Here is a 25050-nt window from a genome sequence, read left to right as displayed (position 1 = left end):
GGAGGAAGTACAAACATGTTCCGGGAAAATCAGGAATACAGAAGTACAAGTCGCTGAGGAATGAAATAAATAGGAAGTGCAGGGAAGCTAAGAAGAAATGGCTGCAGGAAAAATGTGAAGACATCGAAAAAGATATGATTGTCGGAAGGAGAGACTCAGCATACAGGAAAGTCAAAACAACCTTTGGTGACATTAAAAGCAACGGTGGTAACATTAAGAGTCCAACGGGAATTCCACTGTTAAATGCAGAGGAGAGAGCAGATAGGTGGAAAGAATACATTGAAAGCCTCTATGAGGGTGAAGATTTGTCTGATGTGATAGAAGAAGAAACAGGAGTCGATTTAGAGGAGATAGGGGACCCAGTATTAGAATCGGAATTTAAAAGAGCTTTGGAGGACTTACGGTCAAATAAGGCAGAAGGGATAGATAACATTCCATCAGAATTTCTAAAATCATTGGGGGAAGTGGCAACAAAACGACTATTCACGTTGGTGTGTAGAATATATGAGTCTGGCGACATACCATCTGACTTTCGGAAAAGCATCATCCACACAATTCCGAAGACGGCAAGACCTGACAAGTGCGAGAATTATCGCACAATCAGCTGAACAGCTCATGCATCGAAGCTGCTTACAAGAATAATATACAGAAGAATGGAAAAGAAAATTGAGAATGCGCTAGGTGACGATCAGTTTGGCTTTAGGAAAAGTAAAGGGACGAGAGAGGCAATTCTGACGTTACGGCTAATAATGGAAGCAAGGTTAAAGAAAAATCAAGACACTTTCATAGGATTTGTCGACCTGGAAAAAGCGTTCGACAATATAAAATGGTGCAAGCTGTTTGAGATTCTGAAAAAAGTAGGGGTAAGCTATAGGGAGAGACGGGTCATATACAATATGTACAACAACCAAGAGGGAATAATAAGAGTGGACGATCAGGAACGAAGTGCTCTTATTAAGAAGGGTGTAAGACAAGGCTGTAGCCTTTCGCCCCTACTCTTCAATCTGTACATCGAGGAAGCAATGATGGAAATAAAAGAAAGGTTCAGGAGTGGAATTAAAATACAAGGTGAAAGGATATCAATGATACGATTCGCTGATGACATTGCTATCCTGAGTGAAAGTAAAGAAGAATTAAATGATCTGCTGAACGGAATGAACAGTCTAATGAGTACACAGTATGGTTTGAGAGTAAATCGGAGAAAGACGAAGGTAATGAGAAGTAGTAGAAATGAGAACAGCGAGAAACTTAACATCAGGATTGATGGTCACGAAGTCAATGAAGCTACCTAGGCAGTAAAATAACCAATGACGGACGGAGCAAGGAGGACATCAAAAGCAGACTCGCTATGGCAAAAAAGGCATTTCTGGCCAAGAGAAGTCTACTTATATCAAATACCGGCCTTAATTTGAGGAAGAAATTTCTGAGTATGTACGTCTGGAGTACAGCATTGTATGGTAGTGAAACATGGGCTGTGGGAAAACCGGAACAGAAGAGAATCGAAGCATTTGAGATGTGGTGCTATAGACGAATGTTGAAAATTAGGTGGACTGATAAGGTAAGGAATGAGGAGGTTCTACGCAGAATCGGAGAGGAAAGGAATATGTGGAAAACACTGATAAGGAGAAGGGACAGGATGATAGGACATCTGCTAAGACATGAGGGAATGACTTCCATGGTACTAGAGGGAGCTGTAGAGGGCAAAAACTGTAGAGTAAGACAGAGATTGGAATACGTCAAGCAAATAATTGAGGACGTAGGTTGCAAGTGCTACTCTGAGATGAAGAGGATAGCACAGGAAAGGAATTCGTGGCGGGCCGCATCAAACCAGTCAGTAGACTCATGACCAAAAAAAAAAAAAAAAAAAAAAAAGGTTAAAAGGTTGCAGTAGTTACTCGGGGATGAAAAGGCTTGCACGGGATAGAGTGGGATGGAGAGCTGCAACAAACTAATCTTTGGACTGAAGACCACAATATCATCCTGAGGCAAAGCGGCAAAGTGAGGAGTAGCACACTGAGACATCTCATCGATAAACAAAAGCTAGATTGAGCAAATCAAAGATCAAAACAATGTTGATTTGCTTTTCGACAGTAGGGGTATCATCCACAAAGAATTTGTTCCTGCAGCACAAACTGTCAACCCAGATCTTTACAAAGATGTCGGCGAATGGTATTGCAGACAAACGGATATTGCATCATTACAGCGCCCCATATCAGACGGCCACTTCCGTCATGGAATTTTTGGCCTCAAAAAGCATTCCTGCTGTTCCACGGGCCCCATATTCACCTCAGCTAAGTCCTTGTGATTTTTTATTTTTCTGCGAATTTCAAAAATGTGTGTTGAAAGTATTTCATTTTGGGATTCTGGGGAACATTCAAAAGAATATGACCGACATTTTAAAGGCTCCATCAGTTGACGCCCTACACTGCTGCTACCAATACTGGGAACAACGACTCCGCCGGTTTATAACTGCCGAAGGGAACTACTTTGGAGGGGACGGTATTGTTCTTCGAAAAGACAGAATAAAAACTTTGGTAGATAAAAAATCAGTCTCATTACTTTTTTTACACATCTCGCGAGTAATTACCTTACACGACTGACTGCTGTAGCTTGCATATGTTGTCGCCGGTTCTCAGAAGTGGAGAAAAAAATGCGAATTCAGCAAAACGGGTGAAAGTTTATGTCGGTGCTCACTGGAATCGTTGTTCCGTCCGCTAGGTCAGTCGCTGGCCAGCTCCCGAGGGAAACATAAGGGCTGCACGGTTCTCCAGGGTGCAGCCCGGCCGGCGTCTTTTACAGCCTCCACCGCCGGTCGGCGGAAAGAATTCTGAGCACAGTGCGGAAGCTCCCCCAAGACTGCCGTCCCAGGCTGGCCTTTGTTGCCGCCAAGGTCACGGCTATACGAGCGGGATGTCGCACTTGCATCTCACCCATAATGCACGATTGTATTTTGCCTGGGCTGACGCTCTTCAGACTCGTCTAGCAGTAAACATCAGAGCTCTGTAAACATTGTACGTGCATAGCGAGAAGTTATCCACAGTACATTGGACAGACAGGCAGAAGTTTCGAAGTTAGACAGAAAGAACACATTGATGCTTTAAGGCATGGCAACTTCAACAAATCTGCATTTGCAGCCCATATTGCTGAAGAAAACCATTCAGTGAGAAACATTGAGAACAACTTAAAAATTTTACATCTAACAAAAAAGGGAGCCACTATGAAAATACTGGAAGAAATAGAAATACAGACACATAAAAACAGCACCCCAGACTATATCCTTCATGACCAAACTGATCTTCCAGAATGAGATTTTCACTCTGCAGCGGAGTGTGCTCTGATATGAAACTTCCTGGCAGATTAAAACTGTGTGCCGGACCGAGACTCGAACACGGGACCTTTGCCTTTCGCGGGCAAGCGCTCTACCAACTGAGCTACCCAAGCGCGACTCACGCACCGTCCTCACAGCTTTACTTCTGCCAGTATCTCGTCTCCTACCTTCCAAAGGTTTGGAAGGTAGGAGACGAGATACTGGCAGAAGTAAAGCTGTGAGGACTGGCGTGAGTCGCGCTTGGGTAGCTCAGTTGTAGAGTGCTTGCCCGCGAAAGGCGAAGGTCCCGAGTTCGAGTCTGCCGGCACGGTAGCTCAGCGTGTTCGGTCAGAGGGTTTAGCTACCCTCTGTAACAAAAAAACTGAGTGAGCGAATCAACGATCAACGTGAACAGGCGTCATCGGACGTCCGCCACGAACAAAATTCAACGAACAATCTAGAACAAAATGAGATCAAGAAAAAAAAATATAGAGTTAAAAAAAAAAGTTGGTAGAGCGCTTGCCCGCGAAAGGCAAAGTTCGAGTCTCGGTCCGGCACACAGTTTTAATCTGCCAGGAAGTTTCAAACTGATCTGGCTAACACCCATTTCCTGAAAAATTTCCACCCTCCAAAGTAAATAGTATTCCTACACCTATCTGCAGATGAAGTAGCAAATTTATCTGTCACTACAATTCTCATGATGTCAAATGTAAATGAATAATGTACTGTCTTACCCACATAAAAAAAACCTTTTACATGGAACATCTTTATAATTAGTGTTGCAGTATTAGCTCTAATATTCACAAAACCAATATCTATCTGTACTAGTGTAAAAGGCGTTTCACTTGCGTAAGTGATGATCTATTACCAGACATGTAGCATCATTATAATATTCGATATATCATAGCATCTTTGACACTCATATGTTTGTAAACCCTATGTATCTATCAAAACATGCCGTGCATGTTAGAAGTCTGTTCAGTGACTCAGCTGAAGTGCTCAGTAATACAAATTTACGTCTGTAACGATAGAAATGTGAGACAAATGCATTCAGTGACAAATCTGAAGCGCTCAATTATGCAATTTTGTGTGTGCATTGATGTAAATGCGGCGAAAACTACAAAGGTTGTCTGCTGAACGAAAACTATGAAACGAAGTATTCCAAACCGACATTTCACGATAAAAAATCAGTGAAAAACGCAGCACATGTTGTAATGAAAGCATGAAAGCCGTCTGACGATGAATCGTAATGATTCGAAACCAGTAACGGTACCCTTTGAATAAAAGAACTTAAAATAAATTTGTGGCTGGTTGCTGTCTCAACGCCATCAACATTTATCCTCAATATTAATCTAGGATACTCGTTAGTTTATTAATACCAGCAAGCGGCTATCAGAGGTCGAAACTCTGTAATCTTGTTGTGTTTACACGTGCTTCCCATTGTAATGAAAGACGGCTTGTACAAAAATCGAGACAGCTCCCCAGCGTTTGTGAAACTAGAATAAAGTCGCCCTCCCACGGGATGTGAAAATTGAAAATGTACGTTCACTTTAAAGAGGCGGATCAAACGTCTGTACGGATCGCCGTTAGCCAAAAACTAAAGGGCTGTGACTTGTATACAGTCGTTCATATTGGTAATGGCCTTACTTTTAAACTATGTATTCAAAACCGTATTTCAGCGTTCTGGAAAACTATGCAGTATCAGCTCAAGAGCTGATGTTTCGGAAGCAGTTTGCTAACTTAAAGAAGAACATATTCATGAAGCCCGAGCCGGCCGAAGTGGCCGAGCGGTTCTAGGCGCTGCAGTCTGGAACCGCGCGACCGCCACGTCGCAGGTTCGAATCCTGCCTCGGGCATGGATGTGTGTGATGTCCTTAGGTTAGTTAGGTTTAAGTAGTTCTAAGTTCTAGGGGACTGATGACCTCAGATGTTAAGTCCCATAGTGCTCAGAACCATTTGAACCATTTGAACGAAGCCCAATTTCTCTTCTTCTTGCTAACATTTTTTCCATTGTGGAATGCGAATGCGGGAGGGCAGCTCCCCCTTCATCTATATGGCTCGTTTCCCTCCATTTCGCAACCATACGGTGGCTAGTGGAAACACTACCGCAAACCTTTCCGGGTAACAGTGGTCGGCAGTGTATCCCTACGTATGGTTTCCATTTCGTGTGGCCGCTATGTTGCCGGACAACGATGGCGGGAGGAGGTTTGAAGCCCAGGAAGACAGTTTATCAAAAGATATTTTTTCTGCTGCCAGAGTCTTCTGGGGTTGCAGGTAAGGCGTGACCTGGGGCAGGTAGCTTCCAGGAATACTGAGCACAAATTTCGCAGATTTTTGTGTGGGTGAAAATTTCAATGGGCGTAATTTCCACAATCCGTTTGTAGCACAGCATTATACTGAGATGAAAACTGGACCATCAGAAATTAGATGAAGAAGAAAGTTGAAGCATTTGAAATTAGGTGCGATACATGAGTCTTAAAAATTAAGCAGACGAATTAAATACGACACGAAGCTATACTAAGAAGAAAAAGCGGGGAAAAAATCTAAGTGGGGTCCTTACGAGAAGAAGTGGAAGGTTAGTGCGACAACTGGTACGTCGACCAGTGGTAAACTTAGCGCTGGAAGATATCACTTGAGGGGAAATAGTAGGGAAACAAAAAACACTAGAATATACTAAAAGATATTGTCGAGGATGATAGGATTTGCGCATAAAATCAGTTAATGTACTGATGACTTTAAAAAACACTGTTGCTGCAAGAAGTTGTAGTTGATCTGATATCATTATTAGCAGAAGATGTTTCCAGAATGAGATTTTCACTCTGCAGCGGAGTGTGCGCTGATATGAAACTTCCTGGCAGATTAAAACTGTGTGCCCGACCGAGACTCGAACTCGGGACCTTTGCCTTTCGCGGGCAAGTGCTCTACCATCTGAGCTACCGAAGCACGACTCACGGAGACGAGATACTGGCAGAAGTAAAGCTGTGGGTATCGGGCGTGAGTCGTGCTTCGGTAGCTCAGATGGTAGAGCACTTGCCCGCGAAAGGCAAAGGTCCCGATTTCGAGTCTCGGTCGGGCACACAGTTTTAATCTGCCAGGAAGTTTCATAGCAGAAGATGCTTGGAAATTGATCTGAAATAGAGCGGGCAATAGAAATAAAGTCCGAGTATTCGCAAACAAAGTCGCCTCAGCCACAATATACTCTGAGTAACGTCTATGCTGCTGCAAACTGTCAGAAAACCTTCTTTTGGAATCTATCGAAACAGTGATGTCGCACATCTTGCCTTTTGCTCGTCATTCGATTACTGTGCCGGAAATCGCGAAGAGATTTTCCAATGGGCGAAATGCTCGTGAGTTTCATTGTTGCCAGTTGATGTAGATCTTAGAACCAGTTGCCGATTTTCTATTAGAATCTATCATATTTTCTCAGTGTTATATGTCTTATGTATGTTGGCTATCCACCCACCGAGTTGTATTATAAGCAGTAGCATTTCAGCCAAGACGGCGTTCGCGTCAGTCTTTCTTGCACGTGACTTTTTTTGTTTTTTGCTTTCTGCTTTCGTTTGTAACCAAACTTGATGTTTCTTCATTCGTCCACTCCACTAAGACGCGAATGTTGACACACAAAGACAAAATAACATCAGCAGAAAATAATTGACCACGTGGTCGACGGGACGGTAATCCTGAAATTCTTACCGCTTGCCCATACCAGACGCACAGTCGTTTTTCTACTTTAAGCCTTCGGAAAACCTGACGGATTGCAGTTGATTTCGTGGCGGGTTCTTTACAGATTACTGATTGACTGACTTGTTCAATGGCGAGGATGATTACTAAGGCAAAATATCTTGTGAAATCAAGAACAGAAAATATGACTGCTGTTGACCATTAGACAGCTAACACTTGGCTCTCTTCGCGCTATAAAGAATCTGAGTATGTTCGCTGTAGTGATACTTTTTCATTCCAAGTTCAAATTTTTTTAAAATGTTCATTTCTAGTAATCTGAAAGTATGAAACCTTTCTACGAACAGTCAGCAGCCTAAAGTGAGCTTCATAATTTGCATTTCCCTGTTTCAGGGAAATATCTGGCAGCAGCTGCTGTCCTTCCACTTCATCCTCGAACTCGTCAACACGATACCCTTCACGCTGACGGTAAGTCAATTTGCCAGCGCAGCTTAGATCACTCCAACACGATACTACCTGTTTTCTAAATTAATGAAAATGTAGACTCAGGTATCTAATGTTAAGATAAAAATCCTTTTTAAGTGTGTTTTAGTGAAAGACGATATAGTAAGTCATAGATATGTTGTTGTTGTTGCGGTCTTCAGTCCTGAGACTGGTTTGATGCAGCTCTCCATGCTACTCTATCCTGTGCAAGCTTCTTCATCTCCCAGTACCTACTGCAACCTACATCCTTCTGAATCTGCTTAGTGTATTCATCTCTTGGTCTCCCTCTACGATTTTTACCCTCCACGGTGCCCTCCAATGCTAAATTTGTGATCCCTTGATGCCTCAAAACATGTCCTACCAACCGATCCCTTCTTCTAGTCAAGTTGTGCCACAAACTTCTCTTCTCCCCAGTCCTATTCAGTACCTCCTCATTAGTTACGTGATCTACCCACCTTATCCTCAGCATTCTTCTGTAGCACCACATTTCGAAAGCTTCTGTTCTCTTCTTGTCCAAACTGGTTATCGTCCATGTTTCACTTCCATACATGGCTACACTCCATACAAATACTTTCAGAAACGACTTCCTGACACTTAAATCTATACTCGATTTTAACAAATTTCTCTTCTGCAGAAACGCTTTCCTTGCCATTGCCAGTCTACATTTTATATCCTCTCTACTTCGACCATCATCAGTTATTTTACTCCCTAAATAGCAAAACTCCTTTACTACTTTAAATGTCTCATTTCCTAATCTAATCCCCTCAGCATCACCAGATTTAATTTGACTACATTCCATTATCCTCGTTTTGCTTCTGTTGATGTTCATCTTATATCCTCCCTTCAAGACACTGTCCATTCCGTTCAACTGCTCTTCCAAGTCCTTTGCTGTCTCTGACAGAATTACAATGTCATCGGCGAACCTCAAAGTTTTTACTTCTTCTCCATGAATTTTAATACCTACTCCGAATTTTTCTTTTGTTTCCTTTACTGCTTGCTCAATATACAGATTGAATAACATCGGGGAGAGGCTACAACCCTGTCTCACTCCTTTCCCAACCACTGCTTCCCTTTCATGCCCCTCGACTCTTATAACTGCCATCTGGTTTCTGTACAAATTGTAAATAGCCTTTCGATCCCTGTATTTTACCCCTGCCACCTTCAGAATTTGAAAGAGAGTATTCCAGTTAACGTTGTCAAAAGATTTCTCTAAGTCTACAAATGCTAGAAACGTAGGTTTGCCTTTTCTTAATCTTTCTTCTAAGGTAAGTCGTAAGGTCAGTATTGCCTCACGTGTTCCAACATTTCTACGGAATCCAAACTGATCTTCCCCGAGGTCCGCTTCTACCAGTTTTTCCATTCGTCTGTAAAGAATTCGCGTTAGTATTTTGCAGCTGTGACTTATTAAACTGATAGTTCGGTAATTTTCACATCTGTCAACACCTGCTTTCTTTGGTATTGGAATTATTATATTCTTCTTGAAGGCTGTGGGTATTTCGCCTGTCTCATACATCTTGCTCACCAGATTGTAGAGTTTTGTCATGACTGGCTCTCCCAAGGCCATCAGTAGTTCTAATGGAATGTTGTCTACTCCCGGGGCCTTGTTTCGACTCAGGTCTTTCAGTGCTCTGTCAAACTCTTCACGCAGTATCTTATCTCCCATTTCATCTTCATCTACATCCTCTTCCATTTCCATAATACTGTCCTCAAGTACATCGCCCTTGTATAAACCCTCTATATACTCCCTCCACCTTTCTGCCTTCCCTTCTTTGCTTAGAACTGGGTTGCCATCTGAGCTCTTGATATTCATACAAGTGGTTCTCTTCTCTCCAAAGGTCTCTTTAATTTTCCTGTAGGCAGTATCTATCTTACCCTTAGTGAGACAAGCCTCTACATCCTTACATATATAGATATATGACCATGATAGTCCATGTGTTCGCCGCGCGAGTTAGCCGCGCGGTCTACCGTGAGGTTCGAGTCCTCCCTCGGACATGAGTGTGTGTGTTGTCCTTAGGGTAAGTTAGATTAAGTAGTGTGTAAGTCTACGGACCGATGACCTCAGCAGTTTGGTCCCATAGGAACTTACCATCAATTTCAAATTTCCTTGTTCTCAATTATGATGAATGTGACCGAATTTTCATACGTTGTTCTTCATTTGTTCCTTAGACACTGAAGTCCTGAAGATCACTCACCACATTGCGAATACCTGTCATGTCATAACTGCACGACAATATCAAGCATCTCAGTACCAATTCATAACTGCTAATCTTTCTCCATCTCACCCATTTTAACTATAGAACCTGGAACAAACAATCCAGTAAACCGCGACTGCTTTACGTCTATGCTGCATTGAAGAAAAGGCTAATCAGTTTTTAGTTAGCATCGAGATAGGTGGGCTGGCGATGTGTCCCATTAGTATCAAACAGCGATCCAGTATCACAGTACTGATTTAAACACTATCCCAGCTTTACTTTCACTTCATCTTTCTTTTTTCCTCATGCATTCGCGTATTAATTAAATTCTACTCAAGATCTGCTTCTTTTAGTTTGACTATGCTTTACTCTTAGTAATTCGTTACTTCTAATGCGCACGAAGATTATGTTGTACAAATGCCCTTACCAGAATGTCTCAGGAAACACATTTCAATAATTAAGAGGTGTCATAAAAATATGGTGATTTTTTTTTTTTAGCAGCAACGGCTGACAGTACTGCTATTTGATGTAATTTGTCGCATAGCCTGAGGGACATGCCATTCACAGTTCCAAGCGTGACAAGCACCCTTCCGTATCGTCGATATGAGATCCGTATAAGGGATCGGCGCTGGGCGTAACTGGCCTTCAGCAATACTCCTCTTGGCAAGGCGATCAACACTTTCATTATGAAGGATGCCATGATGTCCTCTAATCCAGAGTAACTGAACGGCAATACCCAACGTCTGCGAGTCTCTTACGGCCGCCAAGACGTCCAGATCATACCTGTTGATCTGTTTATCACACGCGGGATGTTGCAATTTATGCAGCACACTTTGAGAGTCCGTAAGTATCATGCCGAACTTGAATGTCCGGATACAATAATGAATATCTTCCCTGATGGCCAGTAGCTCCGTTGTGTATATATAACATTCAGGTTGAAGCACAAACATTTGGTAGGCGCCACTAGAAGCGCAAAAGAAGGCGTATCTCACACACGCCTCAGATGTAGAACCATGTGTATAGAAGGGGTACTGCGACCAGTGTATCTTGAGAAAATGCTTCATGTCGCGAGTGATGTTGGTCTACGTTCGGAAACCGGGCGGCAGGAATTCCGCTGGGGCTGGAGTGAAAAATACGCTCTAAACTAAAAACGAAAGCAGGTGAGTTTTGTGTATTGTGGAATGAGTGGAAAGAGATGGCGCCATTTATCGGACCTGCGAATTAGTAAAGAAGTTCTGGGCAGTCGTCATCTACAAGGTGCCTGTGTGAGTCTTCAGAATCGAACCACCGCCGTAAGAGAGGCACAATCAAACATCGAAGATAGACTGAGGAGAAAAATATCGGACAACATCTGACGTCTTGTAGACAACGGCATGACGGATGCTTCCACTAGCAGAGGGTTGGTGGGCGTTGATTTCATGGCTCTGAGGACAAGACGGATCACTCTATAATGGATGACATCGAGCTTACGCAAAGTTGATTGCGTTGCAACGCCGTAGACAATGCTACCTTAATCTAAGACAGAACGGATCAAAACCTTGTACAGAGTCAAAAGAATAATAAATTCCGCTCCCCACCATACTTGGGCAAGCACACGCAAGATATTCACACCGTTATCCACCTTGGCGATGAGGTACGCAACATGTCGCGTCCACGTGAGTTTACTGTCGAAGTAGATGCCAAGGAATTTAGCATGTGCCCGTACAGGAAATGTGTACGAGCCAAGATGAAGCTGAGATGAGAAGGTATTACGCCGTTTCCTCGTATCACAACTGACTTGTCAGGTGGCAAAGTGAGCCCATTGTCAACTCCTATGTGTCAACATTTCACATGCGTCGATGTCGGCCGCATACTGAAGAACTCTGACGGTGGAGCTGAACAAGGTTTCTAGGTCGCTAGGTCGTCGACATGTATGGCATATAGTAACGGTCTCAGTATCGCGCCTTGTGGGAGGCCACGAGACATTAGCGGAGCCCATACAACACACTGTCCCGATCGCAGATTTATACGGTACACCATCCAAGCAAACTGTATATAACCCGTAGAATCACCTCCGGGAGATTCAGCAGTTGCAATTTGCAATTTGTTGATAAGTTCAGGTGTCAGGATATTGTCTTACGCCCTCAAAAAGTCAAGATACAAGATTGTTAAATACTCGTTAGTAAAGATCGAGTTTTCAGTGCCCATCGCAAGCGAGGTAATATTATCGTAAGTTTTTTTTTTTTACATAGCTGCACAACAGCAACGGTTTCAAGTAATAAAATTATAACCAGCCGACCAGTTGCAATGGATAAAGAAATTCTTTACCTAGGTTTCGACAAATATAAATTTGTCTTCTTCGGAAGGTAACTGCGATAGTACATTAGTCCTTACTAAAGTAAAATAGTTACCTTCTGAAGAAGACAAATTTATATAAGTCGAAACCTAGGTAAAGAATTTCTTTATCCATTGCAACTGGTCGGCTGTTCATAATTTTATTATCGTAAGTACTTCTGACTTCACGGCATCCATTTTGCGTCCGCGGAAGCAAGTTCTCATGTTCCAATCACTATTCTAGGCGGAACTTGAGGAGACATTCGAATGTCTTACACACACAGGACAGTAATGGCGGGCAGAGAGAGAGGACTACAATTGGTGTAGCAGTTCTGTCCCTAACCGTTTTTTATTCATTGTTGCGCACACCAACTGAATTTGATACTGTTACATGCCCCCAAAATCATACGACAAGTACGCATGTTTGTAAGTGGTCTTACTGCATTCCATTCGTTTTTCAGCAAATCATCAAAACGAACGGTGTTTCTAACTGAGAAAGGATTTAAACTGCCATATGCAATCCTCGCTGGAACCTTCGTTCCAGGGCAATTTCAACAATATCTAGTCATTTCTCAAATCTATATAGTGTTTTTAATTATATTATTGATGATACAGACTCACAGTGGGACCCGCAATCTTTGAGCTGTGCTTTTGGAATGAAACGACGAATGGATGATCCTACGTTTGTCTACCTTCTTTGCTTCTACCGAGCGTGCTTTGTTTATGTTGATCATCTCTTTGATGTTCTTCAGTCCAAAGCTGTCAGTGTAACTGCTTGTCACGAGGAAATAAGAACTGTTTTGAGAAACTTACAACAGTTAAGAAGGGAAACATTCGTTGATGAATGCATTAAATGCAGCTTGAGTTTGACTGGCAACTTATCGTTCTGTGACAGTCAACAAAAGACATCTCTGAGGGCACTAACTTACGAGATATTGGATTTGCAAATTGTTCAGATACAAAGGAGATTTCAAGACGTTCCCCAAATTCAGTTTGTTGAACTTTTGAACGGAAAGTGTTTGCCGAACTATCAAAAGAATTCCCAAAATTGAAACTGCTTCAGTTTGTTGTTGTTGTGGTCTTCAGTCCTGAGACTGGTTTGACGCAGCTCTCCATGCTACTCTATCCTGTGCAAGCTTCTTCATCTCCCAATACGTACTGCAGCCTACATCCTTCTGAATCTGTTTAGTGTATTCATCTCTTGGTCTCCCTCTACGATTTTTAACCTCCACGCTGCCCTCCAATACTAAATTGGTGATCCCTTGATGCCTCAGAACATGTCCTACCAACCAAACCTTTCTTCTTGTCAAGTTGTGCCACAAACTCCTCTTCTCCCCAATCCTATTCAATACTTCCTCATTAGTTACATGATCTACCCATATAATCTTCAGCATTCTTCTGTAGCACCACATTTCAAAAGCTTCTATTCTCTTCTTATCTAAACTATTTATCGTCCATGTTTCACTTCCATACATGGCTACACTCCATACAAATACTTTCAGAAACGACTTTCTGACACTTAAATCTATACTCGATGTTAACAAATTTCTCTTCTTCAGAAACGCTTTCCTTGCCATTGCCATTCTACATTTTATATCCTCTCTACTTCGACCATCATCAGTTACTTTGCTCTCCAAATAACAACACTCCTTTACTACTTTAAGTGTCTCATTTCCTAATCTAATTCCCTCAGCATCGCCCGATTTAATTCGACTACATTCCATTATCCTCGTTTTGCTTTTGTTGATGTTCATCTTATACCCTCCCTTCAAGTCACTGTCCATTCCGTTCAACTGCTCTTCCAAGTCCTTTGCTGTCTCTGACAGAATTACAATGTCATCGGCGAACCTTAAAGTTTTTATTTCTTCTCCATGGATTTTAATACCTAATCCGAATTTTTCTTTTGTTTCCTTTACTGCTTGCTCAATATAAAGATTGAATAACATCGGGGAGAGGCTACAACCCTGTCCCACTCCCTTCCCAACCTCTGCTTCCCTTTCATACCCCTCGACTCTTATAACTGCCATCTGGTTTCTGTACAAATTCTAAATAGCCTTTCGCTCCCTGTATTTTACCCCTGCCACCTTCAGAATTTGAAAGAGAGTATTCCAGTCAACATTGTCAAAAACTTTCTCTAAGTCTACAAATGCTAGAAACGTAGGATTGCCTTTTCTTAATCTAGCTTCTAAGATAAGTCGTAGGGTCAGTATTGCCTCACGTGTTCCCATATTTCTACGGAACCCAAACTGATCTTCCACGAGGTTGGCTTCTACCAGTTTTTCCATTCGTCTGTACAGAATTCGCGTTAGTATTTTGCAGCCGTGACTTATTAAACTGATAGTTCGGTAATTTTCACATCTGTCAACGTCTGCTTTCTTTGGGATTGGAATTACACTCCTGGAAATTGAAATAAGAACACCGTGAATTCATTGTCCCAGGAAGGGGAAACTTTATTGACACATTCCTGGGGTCAGATACATCACATGATCACACTGACAGAACCACAGGCACATAGACACAGGCAACAGAGCATGCACAATGTCGGCACTAGTACAGTGTATATCCACCTTTCGCAGCAATGCAGGCTGCTATTCTCCCATGGAGACGATCGTAGAGATGCTGGATGTAGTCCTGTGGAACGGCTTGCCATGCCATTTCCACCTGGCGCCTCAGTTGGACCAGCGTTCGTGCTGGACGTGCAGACCGCGTGAGACGACGCTTCATCCAGTCCCAAACATGCTCAATGGGGGACAGATCCGGAGATCTTGCTGGCCAGGGTAGTTGACTTACACCTTCTAGAGCACGTTGGGTGGCACGGGATACATGCGGACGTTGGAACAGCAAGTTCCCTTGCCGGTCTAGGAATGGTAGAACGATGGGTTCGATGACGGTTCGGATGTACCGTGCACTATTCAGTGTCCCCTCGACGATCACCAGTGATGTACTGCCAGTGTAGGAGAACGCTGCCCACACCATGATGCCGGGTGTTGGCCCTGTGTGCCTCGGTCGTATGCAGTCCTGATTGTGGCGCTCAGCTGCACGGCGCCAAACACGCATACGACCATCATTGGCACCAAGGCAGAAGCGACTCTCATCGCTGAAGACGACACGTCTCCATTCGTCCCTCCATTCACGCCTGTCGCGACACCACTGGAGGCGGGCTGCACGATGTTGGGGCGTGAGCGGAAGACGGCCTAACGGTGTGCGGGACCGTAGCCCAGCTTCATGGAGACGGTTGCGAATGGTCCTCGCCTATACCCCAGGAGCAACAGTGTCCCTAATTTGCTGGGAAGTGGCGGTGCGGTCCCCTACGGCACTGCGTAGGATCCTACGGTCTTGGCGTGCATCCGTGCGTCGCTGCGGTCCGGTCCCAGGTCGACGGGCACGTGCACCTTCCGCCGACCACTGGCGACAACATCGATGTACTGTGGAGACCTCACGCCCCACGTGTTGAGCAATTCGGCGGTACGTCCACCCGGCCTCCCGCATGCCCACTATACGCCCTCGCTCAAAGTCCGTCAACTGCACATACGGTTCACGTCCACGCTGTCGCGGCATGCTACCAGTGTTAAAGACCGCGATGGAGCTCCGTATGCCACGGCAAACTGGCTGACACTGACGGCGGCGGTGCACAAATGCTGCGCAGCTAGCGCCATTCGACGGCCAACACCGCGGTTCCTGGTGTGTCCGCTGTGCCGTGCGTGTGATCATTGCTTGTACAGCCCTCTCGCAGTGTCCGGAGCAAGTATGGTGGGTCTGACACACCGGTGTCAATGTGTTCTTTTTTACATTTCCAGGAGTGTATTATATTCTTCTTGAAGTCTGAGGGTATTTCGCCTGTCTTGTACATCTTGCTCACCAGATGGTAGAGTTTTGTCAGGACTGGCTCTCCCAAGGCTGTCAGTAGTTCTAATGGAATGTTGTCTACTCCCGGGGCCTTGTTTCGACTTAGGTCTTTCAGTGCTCTATCAAATTCTTCACGCAGTATCATATCTCCCATTTCATCTTCATCTACATCCTCTTCCATTTCCATAATATTGTCCTCAAGAACATCGCCCTTGTATAGACCCTCTTTCACCTTTCTGCTTTCCCTTCTTTGCTTAGAACTGGGTTTCCATCTGAGCCCTTGATATTCATACAAGTGGTTCTCTTTTCTCCAAAGGTCTCTTTAATTTTCCTGTAGGCAGTATCTATCTTACCCCTAGTGAGAAAAGCCTCTACATCCTTACATTTGTCCTCTAGCCATCCCTGCTTAGCCATTTTGCACTTCCTGTCGATCTCATTTTTGAGACGTTTGTATTCGTTTTTGCCTGCTTCATTTACTGCATTTTTATATTTTCTCCTTACATCACTTAAATTCAGTATTTCTTCTGTCACCCAAGGATTTCTACTAGCCCTCGTCTTTTTACCTACTTGATCCTCTGCTGCCTTCACCATTTCATCCCTCAAAGCTACCCATTCTTCTTCTACTGTATTTCTTTCCTCCATTCTTGTCAATTGTTCCTTTATGCTCGTCCTGAAACTCTCTACAACCTCTGGTTCTTTCAGTTTATCCAGGTTCCACCTCCTTAAATTCCAACCTTTTTGCAGTTTCTTCAGTTTTAATCTACATTTCATAACCAATAGATTGTGGTCAGAGTCCACATGTGCCCCTGGAGATCTCTTAAAATTTAAAACCTGGTTCCTAAATCTCTGTCTTATCATTACATAATCTATCTGGAACCTGTCAGTATCTCCAGGCTTCTTCCATGTATACAACCTCCTTTTATGATTCTTGAACCAAGTGTTAGCTATGATTAAGTTGTGCTCTGTGCAAAATTCCACCAGGCGGCTTCCTCTTTCATTTCTTACCCCCAATCCATATTCACCTACTACGTTTCCTTCTCTTCCTTTTCCTACTATCGAATTCCAGTCACCCATGACTATTAAATTTTCGTCTCCCTTCACTATCTGAATAATTTCTTTTATCTCATCATACATTTCTTCAAATTCTTCGTCATCTGCAGAGCTGCTTCAGTTATTAGAACAGTATCTTTTTCTCAAACAAGAACAACTTGAAAAGGAACTGTGTAACATATCCGCTGATGAGAAAAAACACTAATCTCCAAGGATCCTCTTAAAGTATATTGTCAACAATGATTTACACTCTGTTTATGAAGAAACAACGAACTTTCTGCGTTTGGTTTTGACCTTACCCACAATTACAGTAAGCAGTGGACGAAGCATGAGTACTCTTAAACGAGTGAAGAATTACTTAAGGAATTCAATGTCCAACACCCGGCTGTCGTGTATTAGCACGTTAGCAATAGAAAATACACTACTTGGAGAGCTATCCAGTGATCAAATCTTTGTAGAACGAATTATAGACTTCAGAATGAGATTTTCACTCTGTAGCGGAGTGTGCGCTGATGTGAAACTTCCTGGCAGATTAAAACTGTGTGCCGGACCGAGACTCGAACTCGGGAGCTCTGCCTTTCGCGGGCGAGTGCTCTACCATCTGAGCTACCCAAGCATGACTCGCGCTCCGTCCTTACAGCTTTACTTCTGCCTGTACCTCGTCCTCTACCTTCCAAACTTTACAGAAGCTCTCCTGCGAACCTCACAGAACTAGTACTCATGAAAGAAAGGACATTGCGGAGACATGGCTTAGCCACAGCCTGGGGATGTTTCCAGAATAATGAATAGCTCCCCTGATGGTCAGTAGCTCCGCTGTTTAGATAGATGCTTCTCATTCTGGAAACATCCCCAGGCTGTGGCTAAGCCATGTCTCCGCAATATCCTTTCTTCCAGGAGTGCTAGTTCTGCAAGGTTCGCAGGAGAGCTTCTGTGAAGTTTGGAAGGTAGGAGGCGAGGTACTGGCGGAATTAAAGCTGTGAGTCGTTCTTGGGTAGCTCAGTCGGTAGAGCACTTGCCCGAAGAAGGCAAAGGTCCCGAAAAAATAGTTCAAATAGCTCTGAGCACTATGGGACTTAACATCGATGGTCATCAGTCCCCTAGAACTTAGAAATACTTAAACCTAACTAACCTAAGGACATCACACACATCCATGCCTGAAACAGGATTCGAACCTGCGACCGTAGCGGTCGCTTGGTCCAGACTGAAGCGCCTAGAACCGCTAGGCCACCAGAGGCCGGCTATGTCAGTGTCTACTGGCGCTATTGTTCATATCGTTGGTTGTATTGTGTTTGTCATTTTGGGTTTCTCTTTTAAGTACGTCTGTCTGTTTGCCATATTTCTCACACAGTTATATGATGTTACTTGCAATTCTGCTCTTCAGCTGTTGTTGTACTTATTGTATGATGTACAGTGTTTGCCATCGCTGCCATCGGCTGTTTAATATTCGTCTAACTGCGCTGTTATATTACTTTAAGAATGTTCGTTTTCTAACTTCTTAATTTTGTGCTACTGTGCTTTTTTTTCGGTTACGTTTCTTTGGCGCTTTATAACCGTTGTTGGCTGTATGGTCCTTGTAACCCAAAGCCAAAATAAAGAAATAAAACAAATAATTCTTTGCCAATAGATTTTCCAACTTGCGCCTGGTATTGTCGTTAGTATTATTATTATTATTATTATCATCATTATCAATCCGTGGTGTAGCTGTAGAGTCTTCAACAACGGTCGGGACGACGCAAGATGATGCCTGACAGCTTGCAACGGTGTTGCCAGTTTTCAACTGCGATGCGCCAATGGCTACACGTTAAAACTTGGGCCTGCGGTAAATCCGGGGCCCCGAAACGAACTTGTGACGTCACACAAGTTGCCTTACACGCCATACATCGCAGAAGCTTGGCTGCGTCTGGGGCTAGGCGGAAGCTCAGAGTGGCAATGAAAAGATATCCAAGAAAGCCCTTAACTTTGTCATGTGTTATCAAGAGCTTGAGTCTATTTAAGTGCACAGCTATAAATTACTGCGCTGCTGCTACGGTCACAAGTTCGAATCCTGCCTCGGGCATGGGTGTGTGTGATGTCCTTAGGTTAGTTAGGTTTAAGTAGTTCTAAGTTCTAGGGGACTGATGACATTAGAAGTTAAGTCCCATAGTGCTCAGAGCCATTTGAGCCATTTTATAAAGTACTACAGTGGTCTCAAATAGTAACTTGATACCAGCTGGAGATGGTTTCTGCCACTTGTAAGACCTGTAGTACCACGAGCTGTGACATACATCATGGGACTTGTGTATCTCTTTGGCCCCAGTGGAAACAACAGCCATGTAAAAACATGTGACGACACTCAGACACTACCATAGAGACGTTTAAAAAATCGCTCTACATTATTGGTTGAGATGGACCTGCAAAGCTGCCGTGCCAAATACACTACAACTGTCAGGAATCAACTTATGTCGACTCATCTACAGGAACTAGACATCCTGGGTCAAGGATTCATACACAGCCACTACTTAAATTTTGAAAAAAGTCATCAGCAACAACGGCCGAAGGCTCCCAGTATGAGAAGTTACACTCTTTATTCCAATGACGTTGTCAAAGAGGGCAAAAGAGCGGTTAGATTTTGGAGACATATCTTGTACTTTTGGTGAGAAACTCCTTCTCAGTGGTGGAAGAATTAGCAATGAAAGAGGTCATGAGGAGGCAGATGGCAATGGAAACCACTGCTCTAAGGACACACTATTTGTACCCATAATGCATGTGGACGGTAATTGAAAAAGTGTCATGATGATCTCTGAGTTGGCAAAAGAATCTGTATTAGTTCCTCACCTGGATGCAACTGTGAGAAACTGACTGGCCAACGAAAGGGTATCATTCTGCAAGTCGGAGTGTGAAATCTAAACAGAGAAATGCAAAAGCTCCATCTATATATACAGTGGGAGTCAGTGAAGTGAAATGAAAGAAGGCAAGAATTTCTGGGCAGACGAATGTAGGATAATATGAACAGCAGCAGAAAAACGTATAGCGGAAGTGGGATTTGTTCTGAACAGGGAAATAGGGTGAAGGGTGACTTATGTGAATAGTTCAGGGTTGTTCTCACCAGAATCGACAGGAAACCAACGCCAGCGAAATAGGTACGTGCCGACATCATAAGAGGAAAATAAAGAGATGGAGAAAGTATATGAACGGTAATTCAATAGGTGAAGGGGGATGATAGTCTAAGAATCATGAGGGATTGCAACACGATAGTACGGCAAGCTACAGACGATAGTGTTCATCTACATTTATACTCCGCAAGCCACCCAACGGTGTGTGGCGGAGGGCACTTTACGTGCCACTGTCATTACCTCCCTTTTCTGTTCCAGTCGTGTATGGTTCGCGGGAAGAACGACTGTCTGAAAGCCTCCGTGCGCGCTCGAAACTCTCTAATTTTACATCCGTGATCTCCTCGGGAGGTATAAGTAGGGGGAAGCAACATATTCGATACCTCATCCAGAAACGCACCCTCTCGAAACCTGGACAGCAAGCTACACCGCGATGCAGAGCGCCTCTCTTGCAGAGTCTGCCACTTGAGTTTGCTAAACATCTCCGTAACACTATCACGCTTACCAAATAACCCTGTGACGAAACGCGCCGCTCTTCTTTGGATCTTCTCTACCTCCTCCGTCAACCCGATCTGGTACGGATCCCACACTCATGAGCAATACTCAAGTATAGGTCGAACGAGTGTTTTGTAAGCCACCTCCTTTGTTGATGGACTACATTTTCTAAGGACTCTCCCAATGAATCTCAATCTGGTACCCGCCTTACCAACAATTACTTTTGTATGTTCATTCCACTTCAAATCGTTCCGCACGCATAATCCCAGATATTTTACAGAAGTAACTGCTACCAGTGTTTGTTCCGTTATCATATAATCATACAATAAAGGATCCTTCTTTCTATGTATTCGCAAAACATTACATTTGTCTATGTTAAGGGTCAGTTGCCACTCCCTGCACCAAGTGCCTATCCGCTGCAGATCTTCTTGCATTTCGCTATAATTTTCTAACGCTGCAATTTTTCTGTATACTACAGCATCATCCGCGAAAAGCCGCATGGAACTTCCGACACTATCTACTAGGTCATTTATATATATTGTGAAAAGCAATCGGCCGGCCGAAGTGGCCGTGCGGTTAAAGGCGCTGCAGTCTGGAACCGCAAGACCGCTACGGTCGCAGGTTCGAATCCTGCCTCGGGCATGGATGTTTGTGATGTCCTTAGGTTAGTTAGGTTTAACTAGTTCTAAGTTCTAGGGGACTAATGACCTCAGCAGTTGAGTCGCATAGTGCTCAGAGCCATTTGAACAATTTTTTGAAAAGCAATGGCCCCATAACACTCCCCTGTGGCACGCCAGAGGTTACTTTAACGTCTGTAGACGTCTCTCCATTGATAACAACATGCTGTGTTCTGTTTGCTAAAAACTCTTTAATCCAGCCACACAGCTGGTCTGATATTCCGTAGGCTCTTACTTTATCAGGCGACAGTGCGGAACTGTATCGAACGCCTTCCGGAAGTCAAGGAAAATAGCATCTACCTGGGAGGCTGTATCTAATATTTTCTGGGTCTCATGAACAAATAAAGCGAGTTGGGTCTCACACGATCGCTGTTTCCGGAATCCATGTTGATTCCTACAGAGTAGATTCTGGGTTTCCAAAAACGACATGATACGCGAGCAAAAAACATGTTCTAAAATTCTACAACAGATCGACGTCAGAGATATAGGTCTATAGTTTTGCGCATCTGCTCGACGACCCTTCTTGAAGACTGGGACTACCTGTGCTCTTTTCCAGTCATTTGGAACCTTCCGTTCCTCTAGAGACTTGCGGTACACGGCTGTCAGAAGGGGGGCAAGTTCTTTCGCGTACTCTGTGTAGAATCGAATTGGTATCCCGTCAGGTCCAGTGGACTTTCCTCTGTTGAGTGATTCCAGTTGCTTTTCTATTCCTTGGACACTTATTTCGATGTCAGCCATTTTTTCGTTTGTGCGAGGATTTAGAGAAGGAACTTCAGTGCGGTCTTCCTCTGTTAAACAGCTTTGGAAAAAGGTGTTTAGTATTTCAACTTTACGCGTGTCATCCTCTGTTTCAATGCCATCATCATCCCGTTGTGTCTGGATATGCTGTTTCGAGCCACTTACTGATTTAACGTAAGACCAGAACTTCCTAGGATTTTCTGTCAAGTCGGTACATAGATTTTTACTTTCGAATTCACTGAACGCTTCACGCAAAGCCCTCCTTACGCTAACTTTGACATCGTTTAGCTTCTGTTTGTCTGAGAGGTTTTGGCTGCGTTTACACTTGGAGTGAAGCTCTCTTTGCTTTCGCAGTAGTTTCCTAATTTTGTTGTTGAACCACGGTGGGTTTTTTCCGTCCCTCACAGTTTTACTCGGCACGTACCTGTCTAAAACGCATTTTACGATTGCCTTGAAATTTTTCTATAAACACTCAACATTGTCAGTGTCGGAACAGAAATTTTCGTTTTGATCTGTTAGGTAGTCTGAAATCTGCCTTCTATTACTCTTGCTAAACAGATAAACCTTCCTCCCTTTTTTTATATTCCTATTAACTTCCATATTCAGGAACGCTACAACGGCCTTATGATCACTGATTCCCTGTTCTGCACTTACAGAGTCGAAAAGTTCGGGTCTGTTTGTTATCAGTAGGTCCAAGATGTTATCTCCACGAGTCGGTTCTCTGTTTAATTGCTCGAGGTAATTTCCGGATAGTGCACTCAGTATAATGTCACTCGATGCTCTGTCCCTACCACCCGTCCTAAACATCTGAGTGTCCCAGTCTATATCTGGTAATTTGAAATCTCCACCTAAGACTATAATATGCTGAGAAAATTTATGTGAAATGTATTACAAATTTTGTCTCATTTGTTCTGTCACTAATGCTGCTGAGTCGGGAGGTCGGTAAAAGGAGCCAACTATTAACCTAGCTCGGTTGTTGAGTGTAACCTCCCTCCATAATAATTCACAGGAACTATCCACATCTACTTCACTACAGGATAAACTACTACTAACAGCGACAAACACGCCACCACCGGTTGCATGCAATCTATCCTTTCTAAACACCGTCTGTACCTTTGTAAAAATTTCGGCATAATTTATCTCTGGCTTCAGCCAGCTTTCTGTACCTATAACGATTTCAGCTTCGGTGCTTTCTATCAGCGCTTGAAGTTCCGGTACTTTACCAATGCAGCTTCGACAGTTTACAATTACAATACCGATTGTTGCCGCTTGCTGCGTGTAGTGGACTCCTGACCTATCCAGCGGAACCCGAAACCCCACCACCCTATGGCGCAAGTCGAGGAATCTGCAGCCCACACGGTCGCAGAACCGTCTCAGCCTCTGATTCAGACCCTCCCCTCGGCTCTGTACCAAAGGTCCGCAGTCAGTCCTGTCGACGATGCTGCAGATGGTGAGCTCTGCTTTCATCCCGCTAGCGAGACTGGCAGTCTTCAGCAAATCAGATAGCCGCCGGAAGCCGGAGAGGATTTCCCCCGATCCATAACGACACACATCATTGGTGCCGACATGAGCGACCACCTGCAGATGGGTGCACCCTGTACCCTTCATGGTATCCGGAAGGACCCTTTCCACATCTGGAATGACTCCCCCCGGTATGCACACGGAGTGCACATTGGTTTTCTTCCCCTCTCTTGCTGCCATATCTCTAAGGGACCCCATTACGCACCTGACGTTGGAGCTCCCAACTACCAGTAAGCCCACCCTGTTATGGGAGAATGTAGGCTTGGTGGTGGGAATGAGACAGTAGAATGACTAATTGAGTTCTGCAATAAATTTCAGCTAATAATAGTGAATACACTGCACAAGAATCACGACAGGAGGAAGTGTAGTTGTAGAGGGTCGAAATGTCCGGGCAGATTCCAGGTGTGTTTAATCATGGCTATACAGAGACCCGAAGTGAGATACTGAATTGTAAAGCTTACTCAATAGCAGATATAGACTCAGACAACAATATTGTAATGATGAAGAGTAGGTGGCGTTCAAGAAAATCGTCAGGAAGAATCATCGTGTGAAGGGGTGCGTTACTTACTGAGAAATGATTATGTACGTTTGAAGTTTTGTAATGCTATAATTACTGCAATAATGGATATCACGAAAAGAAGATAGGCGATAAAAGGCAATAATACGTTACTTTTCCTCCGTCCGAACAGGCCCCGGAAGGCCCAACGGGAAACGGCCGATCGCCGTGTCGTCCTCAACCGACAGGGTCACTTGATGTGGATACGGAAGGGCATGTCGTCAGCACACCGCTCTCCCAGCCGTTGACAGTTTTTGTGACCGGAAATTTCACTTAAGAATGAAATAAATGGGATGTACAGGGAAGCAGAAGAAAAATGGCTTGAGGAATAGTATGAAAAGAAATAATTGCCAGAAGGTCAAATATAGCATTAAGAAAAGTCAAAACAGCCTGCGGTAAACCTAAAACGAAGCTGGCAACATTGATGCAGGAACAGTTTTGCTGTTAAACATGGAAGATAGAGCGGATACTTGGAAACAATACATTCAAGGCTTCTGGGATGGTGAGGATCTCTCCGATAACGTGATAGAAGAAGGAAAGAAAGTCGATTTGGAAGACGCACTATACCTATTATTATAGAGATAGTGTGACAAAGGTTTGGAGGACTTGCAATGAAAGAAGACAGAAGGCGTAGATGAAACTGCGTCGGAATCTCTAGAATCATTAAGGTACATGAAAACAAAACGATAAGTTGGTGTGTAGATTGTATGATATTTCAGCCATACCAACAGACTTTCGAAAAAAAAAATCATCCAGACAGTTCTGAAGATTGTAAAGGCACAAATGTGCGAGAATTATCACACAAAGTGCTTAAGAGCTAATCTATCAAAGTTACTGACAACAATAGAATGCAGAAGAGTGCAAAAGAAAAACAGGGATCTGTTTGACGACGATTAGTGTGGTTTTAGAAAATGTAAAGGCACCACAGAGGCTGTTCTGACGTTGCCACTTGATAATGGAGCTAAGACTTGGGAAAATCAAAATACCTTCACAAGATTTGTCGACCAAGGAAAAGTATTCGATAATGTAAACTGGTGCTAGTGGTTCAAAATTCTGGGAAGAATAGTAGTAAGCTGTAGGGAAAGACGGCAAATATATAATATGT

The 25050-nt window shown here is 43.6% G+C and overlaps 1 protein-coding gene across 1 annotated transcript in view; it reads left to right on the top strand.

The window, feature by feature from the left end:
- Positions 1–25050, top strand: part of LOC126238016 (potassium channel subfamily T member 2) — a 1051128-nt gene that overhangs the window by 594949 nt on the left and 431129 nt on the right. Inside the window, exon 5 of the mRNA XM_049947763.1 lies at positions 7379–7453. Coding sequence (XP_049803720.1) covers positions 7379–7453 — 75 coding nt within the window. The remainder of the gene's footprint in view (positions 1–7378; positions 7454–25050) is intronic.

Source organism: Schistocerca nitens, chromosome 1 (assembly GCF_023898315.1).
Source record: "Schistocerca nitens isolate TAMUIC-IGC-003100 chromosome 1, iqSchNite1.1, whole genome shotgun sequence".
NCBI classification, from domain to species: domain Eukaryota; kingdom Metazoa; phylum Arthropoda; class Insecta; order Orthoptera; family Acrididae; genus Schistocerca; species Schistocerca nitens.
Note: the sequence above shows the minus strand (reverse complement) of the source record. Positions and strands in the feature narration are given on the sequence as shown.